At 36.2% G+C, this 16,990-nt stretch overlaps 1 protein-coding gene across 5 annotated transcripts in view; it reads left to right on the top strand.

Moving 5' to 3' along the window:
• Myo61F (unconventional myosin 61F) overlaps positions 1–16,990 on the top strand; it is a 744,085-nt gene that overhangs the window by 468,434 nt on the left and 258,661 nt on the right. For all 5 annotated transcript variants that reach the window (XM_090391651.1, XM_090391648.1, XM_090391650.1 and 2 more), the window contains exon 20: positions 9,069–9,145. In XM_090391651.1, the coding sequence (XP_090247777.1) occupies positions 9,069–9,145 (77 nt within the window). The remainder of the gene's footprint in view (positions 1–9,068; positions 9,146–16,990) is intronic.

Here is a 16,990-nt window from a genome sequence, read left to right as displayed (position 1 = left end):
TTAAAGTATGCTGATGACGTAGTTATCGCTATGTCATCATGAAATGATGACATTTTACCAAATGTGAAAATAGGAGACAATAATATAGAATAAGTAAAAAAAAAAATTCAATTACCTAGGCCCAGTGATCTCTTAATTATTTCAAAACCATGAAACATAGAATCAGTAATGGGTGGATAACAATGAGCAAATTAGAAAAATTTAGAACAATAAAAGATTAAGTAAAGAACTCAAACTAAAGCTATATAAAACGGTGATAATTCCCACAATACTTTATGGCTCAGAATGCTAGGTCCTAAGAAAAAAAAAGAAATGGATAAACTCATTAAGAAGAACTTAACTTCAAGGAAACAATAATTACAACACTGAAAAATAGCCAACTAAGCTAGTTTGGACATGTTTCAAAAATGAACCGTAGAAAGACTACCAGATTTATTATTAAATGGCAGAATTGAAGGATATCCCAGCAGAGGAAGATCAAGAAAAAGATGGATTGACAGCATAAAAGAAAGCACCCACTTAAACTCCATAACAGAACTACACAAAAAAAAGACAGGAGACGGAAAGAAATGGTGAAATTTTTTCTTTGAAGAACTTAACCTGCTATGAACTGAAGAGGAAGAAGAGAGAGAGAGAAAATTATATGAAAATAAAGGCTGGAGATTGAGAGACAAATATTGTCAAATAATACTATAAATAGAAAGAACAGCAAAAATGTTTAACAATTGGTTAACAAATGGTTAACTATATTCCATGAATTAGTTATAATTCTTCTTCTTCATGTAGCTTCCTCAGTTAGAGGGGTGCAGCACCATGTCCTTCCAGTTCTCTCTGTTGGTGGCTTTCCTTTTTGTTTCTGCATAGCCATGTGATCTTGTCCATGGTCTTATATCTTCAAGCCATGTCCTTTGTTTTTTGCCTCTTGATGCTTTTCCCATAATTTTTCCTTCTAAAACTGTTAATATCCTCTGCCCTGCTGAACCTCTCAGTACATGTCCTGCCAATCTCACCTTTCTCTAGATCATTTCCTGTAATTTCCTGTAAAGATCTCTCTGTGTTCTCATTCTTTGTAGGACATCTGTATTTGTCACATGTTCTGTCCATGGGATTTTCAGAGCTCTCCTATAGCACCACATTTCAAAGGCCATTATCTGTTGCCTTACTCTCTTCTTGAATATCCAGGTCTCACTTCCATATGTGAAAATTGGCCACACTAATGTTCTTATCATTCTTTTCTTTGTCTCGATACTCACAGAACTTCTGTGCAGATCTTTATTTTTCCAGAATGCATCTTTTGCTATGGCTGTTCTTATTTTTATTTCTTTATCTTGCTTTCCATCTGCAGCAAAGTAGGTGCCTAAATATTTGTATTCTGTTGTAGGTTCAGTTTTCATATTGTTTATGAATATTTCTGGCACGGATCTGCTTTCTTTTGAGATTTTCACAAATTTGGGGTTTTTTTTGCATTAATATCTAATCCAAATTCTTTACCTTCTTCAATTAGTAGCTGACGTAATTTGACTAATTTGTTTCTGTTTTCTGCTATTAGAATGGTATCATCAGCATATCTAAGATTGTTGTATTTTATACCATTGATACTAATTCCTGTTTTATGTTTTTCATCACTGTCTCACTATAGATATTGAATAGATTTGGTGAAAGTCTCAGAGTTAAACAGCTGCATTTTCTGTTTGGTGTAAATCATTTTTATAATCTTAAGTACATGATCTTCTATGTCTAATTTATCTAGTTAGTTATAATTATAAAATATATAAGAAATGCAATACAGAATCTTGAATGACAAATTGAGAAGGGAAGCAGAAAGAAGTAGAGAAGATTGGCTTAAAAATCAATGTGAAGAAATGGAAAATTATGAGAGAGTGGGAAGGTATGATCTTTTGTATGAAAATGCAAGAAGCATGAATCACAAGAGAAATGGAATTCGAGTTAGAGGCATAGAAAATAAGAATGGAGAAATCATAATTGAAGAAGATAAAATCCTAATGCGATGGAAGGAATACATTGAAGATCTATATGACAAGGAAAATAGACCAAATGAGTTGCCATTAGAAGATATAAAAAAGGTAAATGAAGATGATCTAGGCCCAGAGATTTTGAAGACAGAAGTAGAAATGGCCATTAAAGAACTGAAATGTGGAAAGGCAGAAGGAATAGATGAAATACCTGCAGAATTTCTGAAACAAGTTCAGAAGAAAGGAACTGAAGAAATAAACAAAATAATAAATTTAATTTATAACAAAGGAGAACTACCAAAAGATTTTATGACCTTAATATTTATACCTGTACCAAAGAAAAGTAATGAAAATTGCATCTAAGGTGGAAGAATTTCTTGGAGAAGATCAGTTTGGTTTTAGGAAGGGTAGGGGAACAAGAGATGCGATTGGACTGTTAAGAATAGTAAGTGAAAGAAGTCTGAAAGTGAATAAAGAAGTTAATATCTGTTATATAGATTTTGAAAAAGCTTTTGACTTTGTAAAATGGGATAAGATGTTGGAAGTAATGGAAAAGATTGGTATAGATTGGAAAGACAGAAGGCTAATTATTTCACTATATATGGGACAAACTGCCATTGTGAGAGACATATATGGTACAACAGAACCAGGTATCATTGGACGAGGAGTAAGACAAGGCTGTTCTCTGTCACCAATTTTGTTTAACATGTATTCTGATGCAGTGTTAAAAGAAGCACTAGAGAATTCGGAAGAAGGAATATAGATTGGAGGTAGACAGATATTTGCAATAAGATACACAAATGACAAGGCATTATTATCAAATACTGAAACAGGACTACAACATCTGTTGAACAGATTACTTTAATCCTGTATCAATTATGGAATGAAAATTAACATCAGAAAAACAAAGGTAATGAAAATAGCAAGGAAAGAGGCAAATATGGATATCAGAATAAATGGGGGGAAAATTGAATCAAATAAAGACATTCAAATATCTAGGAAGTGTTATTGATGGAAGATGTAAAAGTGACATAAAAGCAAGAATAGTGATTGGAAGAGATGCCTTTAATAGAAAATGAAATTTATTCAGAAGTAAAATGGATAGAAACCTAAATAAAAGACTAATAAAATGTTGTGTGGAGTGTTGCCCTCTGTGCATCTGAAACTTGGACATTGAAGAAAGAAGAAATTAAGATTTTGGAAAGCTTTGAGGTGTGGATTTGGAGAAGGATGGAAAAAATCAAATGGACAGATAAAATAATGAAGAGGTCTTAAAAGGAGTAGATAAAGAAAGAAGTCTGTTAAGGAGGAGAAAAAGAAGAAAGGGAAACTGGATCAGACATATTCTGAGGGAATGGAATCATCAGAGATGCAATTGAAGTAAAAATAGATGGAAAAAGACTCACAGGAAGAGTAAGGAAAACAATGCTAGATGACATAATGAACGGAGATAGGTACACAACCTTGAATGAGACGGTTCAGAACAGAAGAGAGTGGAAGAAAAGTTTTTTCTACTAAGAGAAGAACATGCTCAATTGCAGAATACTCAAGAAGAAAAAGATAAGAAATTATAATGATTTATTCTAGTTACTTAGGTTTCTTGGATGTGAAAATCATAGAGAGGATCCAGTAGTAAGCAACCATGATGGTGAGTGATCTGGGGAAGGCTCTTGGTGGGAATAGATTGAGGGTTTGTTGTTTGCAGAAGTTGGTTGATACTGAAAAAGATATGACAGAAATGTATGAGATTCATAAATGACTGAAAAGTTTTAAAATGATTGATGGAGGCGAAATTTTTCAGTACTTGGCTAGAGGAGACAGAACAAGGGGTCATCCCTGGAAATTGTTTAAGTATAATGGTTAGGAAGGTCCAATGACTAGATTTTTTTTGCTTAGAAAGAGAGTGGTAGATGAGTAGCATTGGTTGTCAGAGCATGTTGTGAATACTTTGTCAGAGGTGTTGAAGGACCACATCACAGGTATTGTGTAAATGGCCTTTGATGATGTTTTCAAACTCCATGGAGATACATTTGCCATAATAATAATGTTTATTTTGATTATCCACATCATAGCACTGTGCTTGATTGTATATCATACATACATATTGCGTTTGTATAGTGTTTGACTAAAAATGATTTGATACTTGGTTGACTGAAATGAAGAATTAGAAACTGAGAAAATAGTTACATGTGATAATTTTCACATAACAGATCATTCACATGTAAAAGAGTATGTGAAGCATAACAAAGTACTGAGGAGGATACATCATTTGTAAGCAGTGCATAGCTATTGAAGAATTAAAGCAGAATCCAAAGATACAGTGCAGTCATGATCATTATGCATACATATCCACAAAAATAAAGAATAATTATTATTATTGCAAATATTTCAGCATGAAATTAGCAGGCTATCAGTGCATCCACATAATCACAAAGTGAAGGTAGAACAGATAATTATTATTATTTATTTTTATTGTTTATTCCTGTGAAAGTATTATTCTTTATTCTTGTGAACACCTAATAATTATTACTGTGTCACAAGTATCATTAAAAAGTCAGTGTGGTCATGATTTATGTGTTTTTTCCCCCCTTTAATGTGTGCATGTAGAAAAAAGATTCATGCAAATTGAAAACAGTTATCAATAGAAATACATTAAAATTCAGGAGATGTGTTCTAAAAATGCTTAAGTAGACAAAAACATAGAATTTTTCAGCTTAGAGTTAGCATTATCGGGAATTTTATTAAAATTCCCGATAATAGCTGTTTCAGTGAAGCTGTTGATGAGATTCTGGCAGAATTTTCTCCCGAAGTGTCAACAATAGCTTTGGGATCAGCAACAACACATCGATTATGGTCTAAGATAGACAAACAGCATGTCCATATCTACCTTTCATTTTTCTGGATTTTATCCCATACAATTTTTGCTCTGGTTGTTTGATTAATTGATGAAGTAAATTAGATCCAAGATCTAAAGTGATGGTTAGATGAAGTAGCCGACTTCTTCAGTAGCATTGGCTCATGTTAGGAAGTATTTTTAGGTCTCATTAGCCAGCCTGGTTGGCCAAGTGGTTAGCTTATCTGCTCTCCAGCCAAAAAGCTGCGGGTTCGAATTGCACCATGAGCATTGATGTTTGTGATTGTCTGTGAAAATACTAGTGGTAGTGGTGGCCAGTAGATGGTATTGGTGTAGATGATTCGGTTTGGATTCAGTGGTGGAGATGGAGAGTTGTAGAGTAGGTACCCTCCCTTAATGAGCCTTTGGACTCCATGGAGGTGTCACATAATAATAATAATAATAATATGCTTTGGCCTGAACACATTTAGAAGCTATTTAGTTTGATATGGTGGGGTATCTACAAAATATGTCTCACGCTCTGTGTTGAGATTTTTTGGCTGTCTGGCATTCTTGGTTCCAGCAAGGCTGTGGATAGAGTTGAAATCATAATGATGTTTTTGTTGCTGCCAGGACAATGCAGTTTCTTACATTACTGCTTCATAGGTGTTAGACTGACTGTATGAGCATTAAATTTTGCAAGATGGGAAAAAGTATTCCAGTCAGCCTGGTTCATTTTCCATAAGGGCATCCATGTAGGAGAACATGATTTGTGTGAACATTGTGCAAATCAGAGTTATGGAATTGGAGTCGTTGAGTCAGTCAGTAAAAATTACCAACTCCTAATGAATTTAAATTGTAATATAAATAATGTGGGGTGCTTAAGGGTCAAAGCTGTATATAGGAACCTCCACATAGCCTTTAAAGGAATGCAGAGAAACAACCAGGGCTTCTTTTTGACCTAATGTCCAAATCTCACCTTCTCTTGGTGCACTTTGTTAGGTATCTACCTGGATACTAAACAAACGAGGATGGGGTGGCAGTTTTGGATTTAGCTGACCAAAGTGTATTCTTATTGGCTTAAACCAAAATATAAAATGATGGTACAACATGACCATGAATTAGTCATGTTGTGATGATGGTACAACATGACTATGAATTAGTCATGTTGTGATGATGGTACAACATGATGGTACAACTTGGAATAGGCCTAAGTTCGATTCTCGTCACGATGGGAGGAATCTTTATCTGGATGATTTCAATCGAAGGTGAGTTAGCCGATCTCATACGGAGGTAGCAGGGTTTTTTCTCCCGGAAACTCGGGTTTTTCATCCCACATACAGACAAATCAGCCCTTCAGAACACACACAATTTACAGACAAAAAATACTAGTTGTGGTGGGCAATAGATGGCGTTGATGGAGATGATTCGTAGTAGAAGTGCGATGTAGTGGTTAAGACTGTTGTAGGTATCCTCCCACGATGAGTCTTCGGACTCCTTGGAGGTATCAGGAATAATAATAATAATAATGACAGAATTTCATTCTGGCTGGGGCATCTCCTAGTTAAACAAGGCCACTTTGTTTTTTCCAGGAAACCAGAGTGAACAGTGAAAAGTCAGCTACTGGAACAAATCCTAAAACACACCCAAACTCAACATCACCAGAGTTCAAGATCGGTACTGTCGACATAAGAAGCCTGAATGGAAAAGAAATGGAGCTAGCTGAGGAATTGGATAAGTACCAGATCAACATAATAGGGTGACTGAAACAAAAAATACAAAAATTGGTGAGATCTTTTTGAGCAATAAATATAAAATGCTATATTCAGGCAATGATAATCAAGAAAAAGAAGAAGTAGCCATAATATTCAACACTAAATATGAGGCTAATCTTCTTGAATGGTGGGCAGTTTCAAGTAGAGTGATGTGGGCAAATATCAGAATGAGGAACTGGACAATAAAACTTATTTGTGCATATGGTCCCACAGAAGGTTCTATTAAGGTAGAAGTGGAGGAATTTTTTGAGGCTTTAGAAAAAGCAACTGACACAATGAAAAATGAAAAGTTGGTCCTTGTTGTGAATCTAAATGAAAGAGTAGGGAATCCTCTTGCCAAGGCAATTGGTCATAACTTTTGCCCTACACTATTCCCACCCCTATCATACCTAGATGGCTCAATTGCAACATCACCCACAGAAAAAACTAACCTTCTGGCTTCACACTTTACCTCTAATGCACACATAACCGGGAATAGCAAATGCCCTTCAGTCATTCCAACTGCCCAACATACAGTGCCCCTGTATCTTTTTGCCAAAAAGAGATCATAAACCTGTTGTCTAAATTAGACATAAAAACAGTCTCCTGGCCCTGATGGCATTCCTCCAATTGTCCTGAAGGTTTGTGCACATATATACCAAAGCCTGGAAACTGGCCTATATTCAACCGATTCCTAAAAAGGGTGACAAATCACTGCCATCTAACTACTGCCCTATCTCACTCACTCACTTCAGTCCTATCCAAAATGATGGAGAAAACCATCAACTCTCAGCTCCTGTTCTACCTTTAAGGTACCCAGCTATTATGTGACCACCAGTACGGATTCCGTTGATGCCGATCAACAGGAAATCTACTCTCATATATCACCCATCGCTGTTCAAATGCCATGGATAAATTTGGTGAAGCCCAAGTGGTTGCACTTGATATCTCTAAAGCCTTTGACCTGATCTGGCACAAAGGCTTACTAAGCAAACTCCCGTCATTTGGACTGTCTCAGGACTTCTGCAGATGGATTGGCAGCTTCCTGTCTTGATGCACACTATGTGTGATGGTAGACGGCTCCCTATCCTCTCACCATCCAACTAATGCTGGGGTCCCACAAGGTTCAGTTCTCTCACTGACCCTCTTCCTTCTGTATATCAATGACCTACTTCAGTTGACCTCCAACCCAATACACAGTTTTGCAGATGACAGCACATTGCACTCCTCCCTTTTATTTGACAAACCCTACTCTACACAACTCACTTCAACCCACAGAGCATCAACCACCACTGCCGTTAATTCTGACCTTTAAGCTATCCTCCATTGGGCTCAGATAACCTCGTCAACTTCAATGCTAGTAAAACCCAGTTCTGTCTTATTTCTCATAAAAAAATAACCATTTCCCTCCAGCATTATTTTTGATAACACTCAAATTCCCAGACAAGATGAGATTTCTCTTCTCGGAATTACCCTGACATCAAGCCTCTCCTGGCATAAACATATCACAACCATTGCATCCTCAGCTTCCAAAAAACTAGGTTTTCTCTTTCGCTCAAGATGTTACTTCACCTCTAAACAGCTGTTAACCTTATACAAATCACAAATCCACCCAGCTATTTAATACTGCTCTCACATTTGGAGTGGTGCTCCTAAAAGCTCCCTCAAAATTCTTGACTCAATACAGAGGAGAGCAATTAGACTGATAAATGGCCCATCTCTTACTAACTCACTTCCCTAACTCTCACATAGACATTTGGTCTATGCAACTTATATATTCTATAAATATTTCCATGGGAAATGTTCATCTGCAACAGCATCAATAATTCCCCCACTCTGTACTAAGCCCATTGGAACACATACAGCTGCTGCCCAACATCCTTTCACAGTACACCTTGAAACACACAGAACAAGTTTCTTTTCCTCCTCCTCCTCCTCCTTCATCCCTGCTACTGCTATGGAACAGTCTTCCTCCTGATGTATTTCCCAAGGAATACAACACAGGCTGTTAAATCAAATGTAAACAAGTGTTTCCTTTCCCAACCCACTACCCATATATGGTACTAACGTACTATAGGTTGACCAGCCAACCTCTCGTATATGGGTCCAACATAAAAAAAAAAAAAAAAAGAAAGAAAGAAAGAAACACAGATTTAATAGTTTAAATTGTTTAAAACCTATGTTTTAATTGTTAAACCTGTTTTAAACATGTTTACACATCCATGACTGCAGTGATATTTGCATTGATAGCCTGTGGGTTGGAAAATCTTATACTATCTCTTTGACTAACCAGATGTCACACTCAAGGGTGTATCACTGAATTTAAGAAAAAAAATTATAAAAAACCTTCAAGTTGAATTATAAAGTAAAACAACAACAGCTAGCATTTATTAATTTCATCTTAAAAACTGACATCAATAAAGGAATATTAATACACAGCATATTAATAAGCAGTTTATGATAAAATTTCACTTTTGTAATATTTTAAATATTTGCTTATAATTACAGAACGAAACTTTTTATTCGATTTCCAAAGACCCTTTTTGAAACTGAAGATGCTTTCCAGCACAAAAAACATGACTTAGGTAAGAATTTCTGCATATAATTTAATTTAAATATATACAACATTTTTCAAACTAAATTATCAAACTAAAATAACTTTTTACTGCATCACTATCATAATTAGTTCATTTCCAACATCTGTTTTAAATAGGATAATACAGTGCAACAAATGTAATTATATACAGATATATAGTTTGCTTGATATTTAATATTACATTACAGTCTGGCTGATTCTTTGACACACTATCCTTTCCTTGAGCTACATTGTGGATATCTCTTTGTGTCCTACAATTTCCAGTGTTCAAAACTGCAATGATATATTTCTGGAGTTGTTTTCTAAATCTACCTCTTTTTCTTTACACTTCATTTGGTTTATATAAGCCTATTACTTTAAACCAGTCAACTCAGTGGCGTAGCTAGGGAGGGGGCAGTCCATCCCGGGTGGCACATTGAACCTTCTAAAATAGTCTCGAGAGCTCATTTCCAAATATTGCAATACCACCGCGAATATTCCTCACAATTGCTGTAAGTGTTGCTAGTTGTGAGAGGAGTTTTTCTAAATAAAATTGATTAAGAATTACCTACATTACTATGAAATAGACTTCGCCAGTGTCATTGACGATTTTGCTAACTGATAAGCAAGAAAAATAACATTTTAGAATGTTGAAATTAAAGTTTTACTTCAAAAATAAACACAGTGTTTTAATTTATTTCCCTATACGTCGTTTTGACTTTTTCTAGTCTTTTTGGTGTGTATTGAGAGGGGGTGGCAAACTCAGGGACTGCCCCGGGCGGCAACAGCTCTAGCTACACCACTGAGTCAACTGGCCGATGTTTGTGGTGATGAATGAGCTATCTTAATTCTCATCTTCCCCTGTATTAGACTTGACCTGGCTAAGTAATTTAGCATCACAAAAAATGTAATGAATCCCACAGCAAATTGGGATTTGCTGTGGGATCACAAGCAAGCAGGGGCTGAGAGAGGAAATCTGTAGATCTTTTTGAAAAGGCGGAAGGTTGTAGTCTATGGAGAAGGCTCTTTTGGAGAACAGAAGTGGATGGAATGAAGGATGAGTGGAGTAAAACTTTCAGTGGATTAGCAGAATTGATCTTTTGGACAGATGAAGAAATTTAGGATATATAGATATCAGTTCTGCTGAATAATGCTAATGAGAATATCTATATAAAACACACAATATGGAAACAGACTGTCTGTGAGAGTGGCTGGAGAGAGAGAGAGAGAGAGAGAGAGAGAGAGAGAGAGAGTGTGTGTCTTTGATAGCTCTTTTGGACAGTATCAAGGGTATTTAAGAAGATTTTGGTGCACCACTCCAGATGTGAGTGTATTCTAAGGTTGTGCAGATTTTAACAAGTAATGTTCCAAGTAAAAAGAATGGCAAGTTTTTTGAAGGCCACTTTTCTGGCACAAATGTTCTGTGGTTTGTGCCAGGAAAGCCTAGAATTAAGTGTCAGTCCAAGAAGAGAGAGAGATCTATTCTTGACTGTTAATGATTGTTAACTAAGTTGAAAAATAAGTCCTTATTACAAGAAAAAAGACAGAATTATCTTCTAGAGGCACTGAAGTGACAGATTTATCACCTCTCCCCTCCACCCTCTTTCCCCTCATCGATGGAGAATTGTATTAGCATTATGTGGATATTTATTGGTTCAGATGTGATTGTTGTGATAATTGAAAATGCCTTCTCAAGTGAACATGACCTCATCTATGAAAAGCAAGAGAAATCCTGGGTACCACATACATTGTTGTAGAAATGACTGACAAAATACTAAATGATGATTATCTCATGAACTTTCTGGAAATAGTATAAAAAAAAAGCTAATTTTCATGAATGACCCTTTATATAACTGTTTGGGAGAATACTCTCTTCCACTGCAATCTCGTTGTCTATGTGCTACTACATTTAGCATCATGGATACAATGCCATTATATGCAGTATGCTTTCCTAATTTTCTCACTATATTTTGGAAATGTGAGGTTCCCTCATGTTTGTATTTAGTGAGGCCTTTTCATTATTATTAAGGTGTTAAATTCCTCTGTAACCTTTATGGCTGTGTTTTTTTTTTTTTTTCTTTTCAGGTTACAGGCTGGTCAGCATTTATGGTTAAAAATTTAGGGAAACAAAACGCACGTATTAAAATAATTACTTTACTTAATATTAAGAAAGTAGCGTGATGTTTTGACCTCTGTATTGAGGTCATCATCAGAAAAATACATATGTATAAGGAGCAAGCTACATGCTACTGCACTTTACAAAGGTAAAATGAATCTAAACTGCTTATTTTATCTAACCTGACCTCTAGTGGAAAAAAAAAGTTAATAAATTAAAAGAATTAATAAAATAAAATACAGTTTAAAAAAAAAGTAAATATAAAAATAATTTAAAAACAGAACTACATTAAACATTTCTAAAGTCCTCTCGTATTGAGATATCCTTTTGGACTTTTTCTGGTGCTATAAGGATTGCAGATTGGTCCTCCACATTCTTGGAATGATTAGTCTGTCATTTTCGCCTTTGGCCATGGGACCAAAAGTGAAAATATCATCTACATATCTGAGCCAGACTTTGGGCTTTAGGTTGGCCAAATTTAGAGCTCGTTGCTCAAAGTCTTCTATGTAAAAGTTAGTTATTGGAGAGGAAAGTGGTGAGCCCATGGCCGTACCTTCTTTCTGTAGGTAAAAATTCGCACTCCGAATGGATCCTCCACATTCTTGGAATGATTAGTCCGTCATTTTTGTTCAGGTTTGGATTGTGTTTTAGCATTTCACAGGCTTCTTTAAGTTTTCTCTCAAACTAGGTTTTGGTGCAGTATAGGGACTTGGCACTTTTCCAGTCAATTCTATGGTATGTTTGGAGTGAGTGGTCTGATAGGCTTGTATGTACATTGGATTTTGTAAATCCCTGGGTGGGCCAGGTGTGGAAGCTGAGTAGATTTCTTAATTTTGTCGGGGGTTCGAATGTTGTATTTATGTTGTGTTTATGGTCTTGATGTTGTATTTATGTAGTGTTCTGTCTATTTTGTCTGAGATACCTCAAACATATGGTATGGCTATGGCATTCTTATAATTTTTTTTGTTTTTAGTTGTATTGTTATGGAGGATCTTTCATTCTAATAGAAAGGCTTAGACGTTGGTTATACATGCGTATTAAATTACTTAAGGAATTTACAACGTACAAATGATATAAATTAAAATTAAACTTTAATCTATATTCCAATATTTCGGCAACGTCGCGTTGCCATTTTCACAGGAACTTAAAATAAAGACATGTGCACGCAGGCACTACACACAGTAATTGAGGATGAAGCAGGAAGCTGTTGTCTCTCCTAAAAGTCCTGATGGTGCCCCCTAGCGGGCTATGTACATATTTTCGGCCGTCAGGCTGAAGGTCTTCTGATGTAAGTCTCCTAAATTTGGGGCAGTCTCATGCAACCAAATTTGTTGAGGTTTGGCATGTTTCTTAGAGCTGAGGCTGATTCCATGAATAGCCTTTCAAATTTGAATTTACTATGGTGTATTATGGCTTTCTTCCACCATATTCTGTGGCGAGTATCCAGAGCATAGTTTGCAAGACCAGAGTGGCTGTACTGGTGAAAATGGATGTAGTCCTTGTGTTCTGAAATTCTGATATTCGCTGTCCTGCCTGTTTGGCCAAAGTAGTACAGCTTATAGCTGCAAGGGACCTGGTATATACCAGGTAGATCTAAGGGAGGTGGCTGGTCTTTAGTGGAGCAGATAAGGGATGCCAATTTTTATATGGTCTGTAACAAGAGGTCAAGTTATGTTTTTTTAGGATTTTGGTAATTTTTTCTGAGGTGCCTCGGATGTAGGGAATGGTGATGGATTTAGAATAAGCCTTGTTGTGAGGGGGAGTTGTGGTTAACTGGTGTCAATATTTTTTGGGTTTTTTGGGGTGGGTAGCCATTGGCTGAGAATGTTGAGAATGTGGTTTAGTTCTGTGGTTAGGGCATTGTCATTTGTACAGATAAGTTTAGCCCTGTTGTGTAGTGTCTTAATATCTCCATATTGTTGTGAGGGGGAAGGGGGGTAGATTGTTGGTGAATGTATCTGCCTGTATGGGTGGGTTTTCTATAAACTGAGAAAACTAAGGTTCCATCAGGCTGTCGGATGACTAGTGTGTCTAAGAAAGGGAGACTGTTATTTTTCTCCTTTTCCAGGGTGAACTTGATTCTGGGGTGTTGGTTGTTTAGGTGTGGTAGGAAGGACAGGAGTGTATCAGAGTCATGTGGCCAAATAGCGAACACATCATCAATGTAGCGAAGCCATATGTTGGTTTTTGTGGGGCAAAGTTTAAAGCTTTCTCTTCAAAAGTCTTCATAAAAAAGTTGGCCAAGGGAGGGGAGAGTGGTGAACCCATGGCTGTCCCCTCTATTTGTTTGTAGATTTTTCTTGCCAAACGAAATAGCCTGAGTTCATAGTGAACTGAAATAGGGCTGAGATATCAGGAGGAAATTTAGCATGGATTAGCTCTAAGGTTTCTTTGAGTGGGACATTTGTGAATAAGGAGGAGACGTCAAAACTGACTGTTATGTCAGTATGTTGGAGTGTAAGGTTTTCTATGCTGGCTTTGAAATGGGCTGAGTTTTTTATGTGTGTGATGGTGTGTTGCCACTGTAGTGTGTGAGCACTTTGGCCAAACGTTTAGCTAATTTGTATGTGGGGGAATCAATGCCATCCACTATGGGATGTAATGGCACATTTTCTTTATGTATTTTTGGGAGTCCGTATATGCGGGGGGGGGGGGGTAAACGGTTTTAATTTGTTGGTGACTTCTACAGATCAAGAAGTGACCTTCTTAAGGAGCCTGTGGAGTTTTCTAATTTGTGAGTTGGTGGGATCATTTGTGCGTTGTAAATTCCTTAAGTAATTTAATAAGCATAAATAAGTACGGAGGATCTTGTGAATTTTTTTTTTTTTATTATAGCCATTTTTTACAAATGTATGGTTAATGATTTCGAATTCTTGGTTTAGAGCTTGTTCATTCGAGCAGATAGTTAGTGCTCTGTGTTTGAGGGTGCTTATGATTCCTAGTTTTTGTGTTGAGTGGTAGTATGAATTTTTGTATATGTACTCACCTGTGTGTGTGTAGGTTTGCGGTAGACTGAGAAGGAGAGGCAGCCTGAGGGAAGATGTGTGATGAATGTGTCTAGAAAAGGAAGAGAGTTGTTATTTTCGATTTCAATGGTGAATTGGATACGTTTGTGTTGTTTGTTCAGGTGGCAAAGGAATGTGTTTAATGTTTTGTGGCTGTAGGGCCAATTTTTACCTGCAGAAAGAAGGTACGGCCATGGGCTCACTACCCCCCTCCCCCAATAGCTAACTTTTATATGGAAGACTTTGAGAAACAAGCTCTAAATTCGGCCAACCGAAAGCCCAAAGTCTGGCTCAGATATGTCGATGATATTTTCACCTTTGGTCCCAGGGCCAAAGGTGAAAATATCGGATAAAAATGACGGACTAATCATTCCAAGAAAGTGGAGAACCCATCTGCAACCCTTACAGCACCGGAACAAATCCAAAAGGATATCTCAATATGAGAAGACTTTAGAAATGCTTAATGTAGTTCTGTTTTTAAATTATTTTTATATTTACTTTTTTTTTTAAACTGTATATTATTTTATTTATTTTTTTAATTTATTAACTTTTTTTTTCCACTAGAGGTCAGACTAGATAAAATAAGCAGCTTAGATTCATTTTACCTTTGTAAAGTGCAGTAGCATGTAGCTTGCTCCTTACACATATGTATTTTTCTGATGATGATGACCTCAATAAAGAGGTTGAAATGTCACATATTACTTTCCTAATATTAAATAAAGTAATTATTTTAACACGTGATTTGCTTCCAGACAGGACGCCAGAGTGTACAGAGGATTTGAAATTGGAAGTGATCACTATTTAGTCTAGAGCAGGATAAAATTGAATTTCATTTTGAAAAGCAGAACATTTAAGAAAGTTTTAAAGTGAATAAAAGTTGAACAGCTCTCAGATGTGAACTGTAGACTAAAACACACAAAGGTTATTGAAGAAAAAATGAAAGAGTTTGAGAACAGGAATCAAACCTTGGAGATTCAGCGGCAAGCTTTGAAGAAAACATTGATTGATTCAGCCAGAGAGGCATGTGATGAGGTTGTCTGCAGGGATAGAAAAATCAGAACTATATGGTGGACTCAGGTAGTTAAAGAGGCAGTGAAGGAAAAGAAGAAAGCATATCAAAAGTTCCTCTCAAATAAGTCAGCTTGTGCTCTTAGAGAATACAGAGACAAATGTAAGAAAGCTAAACACTGTGTAAAACTAGCTAAAGAAAAGTCATGGGAAGACTTTGGTAAGAACATAGAAAATACATATCAAGAATGTGGCAAGATATTCTGGAGGTTGTTGAAGAAGCTCAGAAATGGAGGAAAGAGTGTTGTAAAAGGAATTAGAGATTATAAAGGTGACATGAAAACTGGAGAAAAAGGTATCCTTGAAGTATGGAGTAATTACTTCAAAAAATTGCTAAATGAAACAAGCAGTGTAGCACTGTGGTGAAAAACACTCAAAAGGCATACATTCAGGAATACATATCCATACTTGAAGAAAAAGCCATCAAAGGCTTGAAATGTGGAAAGGCAGCAGGAGTAGATGATATTCGACCAGAAATGCTGAAGCATGGAGGTATAAAAGTCTTACAGTGGCTGCACTGCATAGTTCAAAACGCCTGGCCAGAGGGACAAATTCCTGATTATTGGATTAGAGCTCTCATACTACCCATATATAAAAAAAGAAATAAAACAATATGAAAATTACAGAGCTATTTCCCTACTGAGTGTTCCTGACAAGATTTATGCAAGTATACTTGAGAAACAGTTGAGAAGGATTGTGGAAGAAAAGCTTGGTGAAGATCAAGCTGGATTCAGGCCAAATAGAGGCTGTCAGGATCAGATCTTCATTTTATGACAAATAATTGAGAAATCATGGGAATATAACAAAGATCTGTATTTAAGTTTTGTAGATCTGGAAAAGGCATATGACAAGGTGTCAAGAGAGAGAGAGAGAGAGAGAGAGAGAAGCTATTCAATATGCTACAGTTATATGGTGTCAATGGTACATTATATGGATCAATACTTTTTATTTGAGTTGTAAGTCAGCAGTTAGAATGGAAGCAATTACAGGAAGATGGTTTAATGTTAAATCTGGTGTCAAACAAGTATGTACATTATCTCCTCTGTTATCTATATGGATCACATTATGAAGGAAAGTGTTATTAAACCAGATATCAAAATTGGAGATGTTAACGTCAGCTCTTTGCTTTATGCAGATGATGTTATACTTCTAAATAAATCTGCTACAAATCTACAAGATTCCCTGACTAAATTGAATAACTGTTGTAATAGATATGGTATGAAGGTCAGCAATAACAAGACAAAGATAATGAAAATAAGCAGAGGCATTGAAAAAATCAACTGCATTGTGAATGGAGAACTGTGGAACAAGTAAAACATTTCAGCTACTTAGGCACGATTTTTAGCGAAGATATTAAATTAAATATGGAAATAGACAACAGAATCAACAATAATAAGAGAGAACTAATTTCTCTCTTATTCATATGGAATAAGAGAGAAATTAGTCGGAATGCTAAATTAGCTGTATACAAGATAGTGTTCAAACCAGTTTTAACTTATAGATCTGAGAGCTGGGTCAAAGTAAAACACTTGATCAAAGACTAGAGACTGCAGATATGAGAGTCCTTAGAGGATCAGGGGCATGAACAGATGGCATCAATGGCAATATCATATTGAAAACGAGGATATTAGGAAAGAACTTGACATTGTCAGCATCCAGGAATGCG

This window comes from Typopeltis vanoorti, chromosome 4, assembly GCF_054136105.1.
Source record: "Typopeltis vanoorti isolate ZY-2024b chromosome 4, IOZ_Tvanoo_1.0, whole genome shotgun sequence".
Taxonomy (NCBI): domain Eukaryota; kingdom Metazoa; phylum Arthropoda; class Arachnida; order Uropygi; family Thelyphonidae; genus Typopeltis; species Typopeltis vanoorti.
Note: the sequence above shows the minus strand (reverse complement) of the source record. Positions and strands in the feature narration are given on the sequence as shown.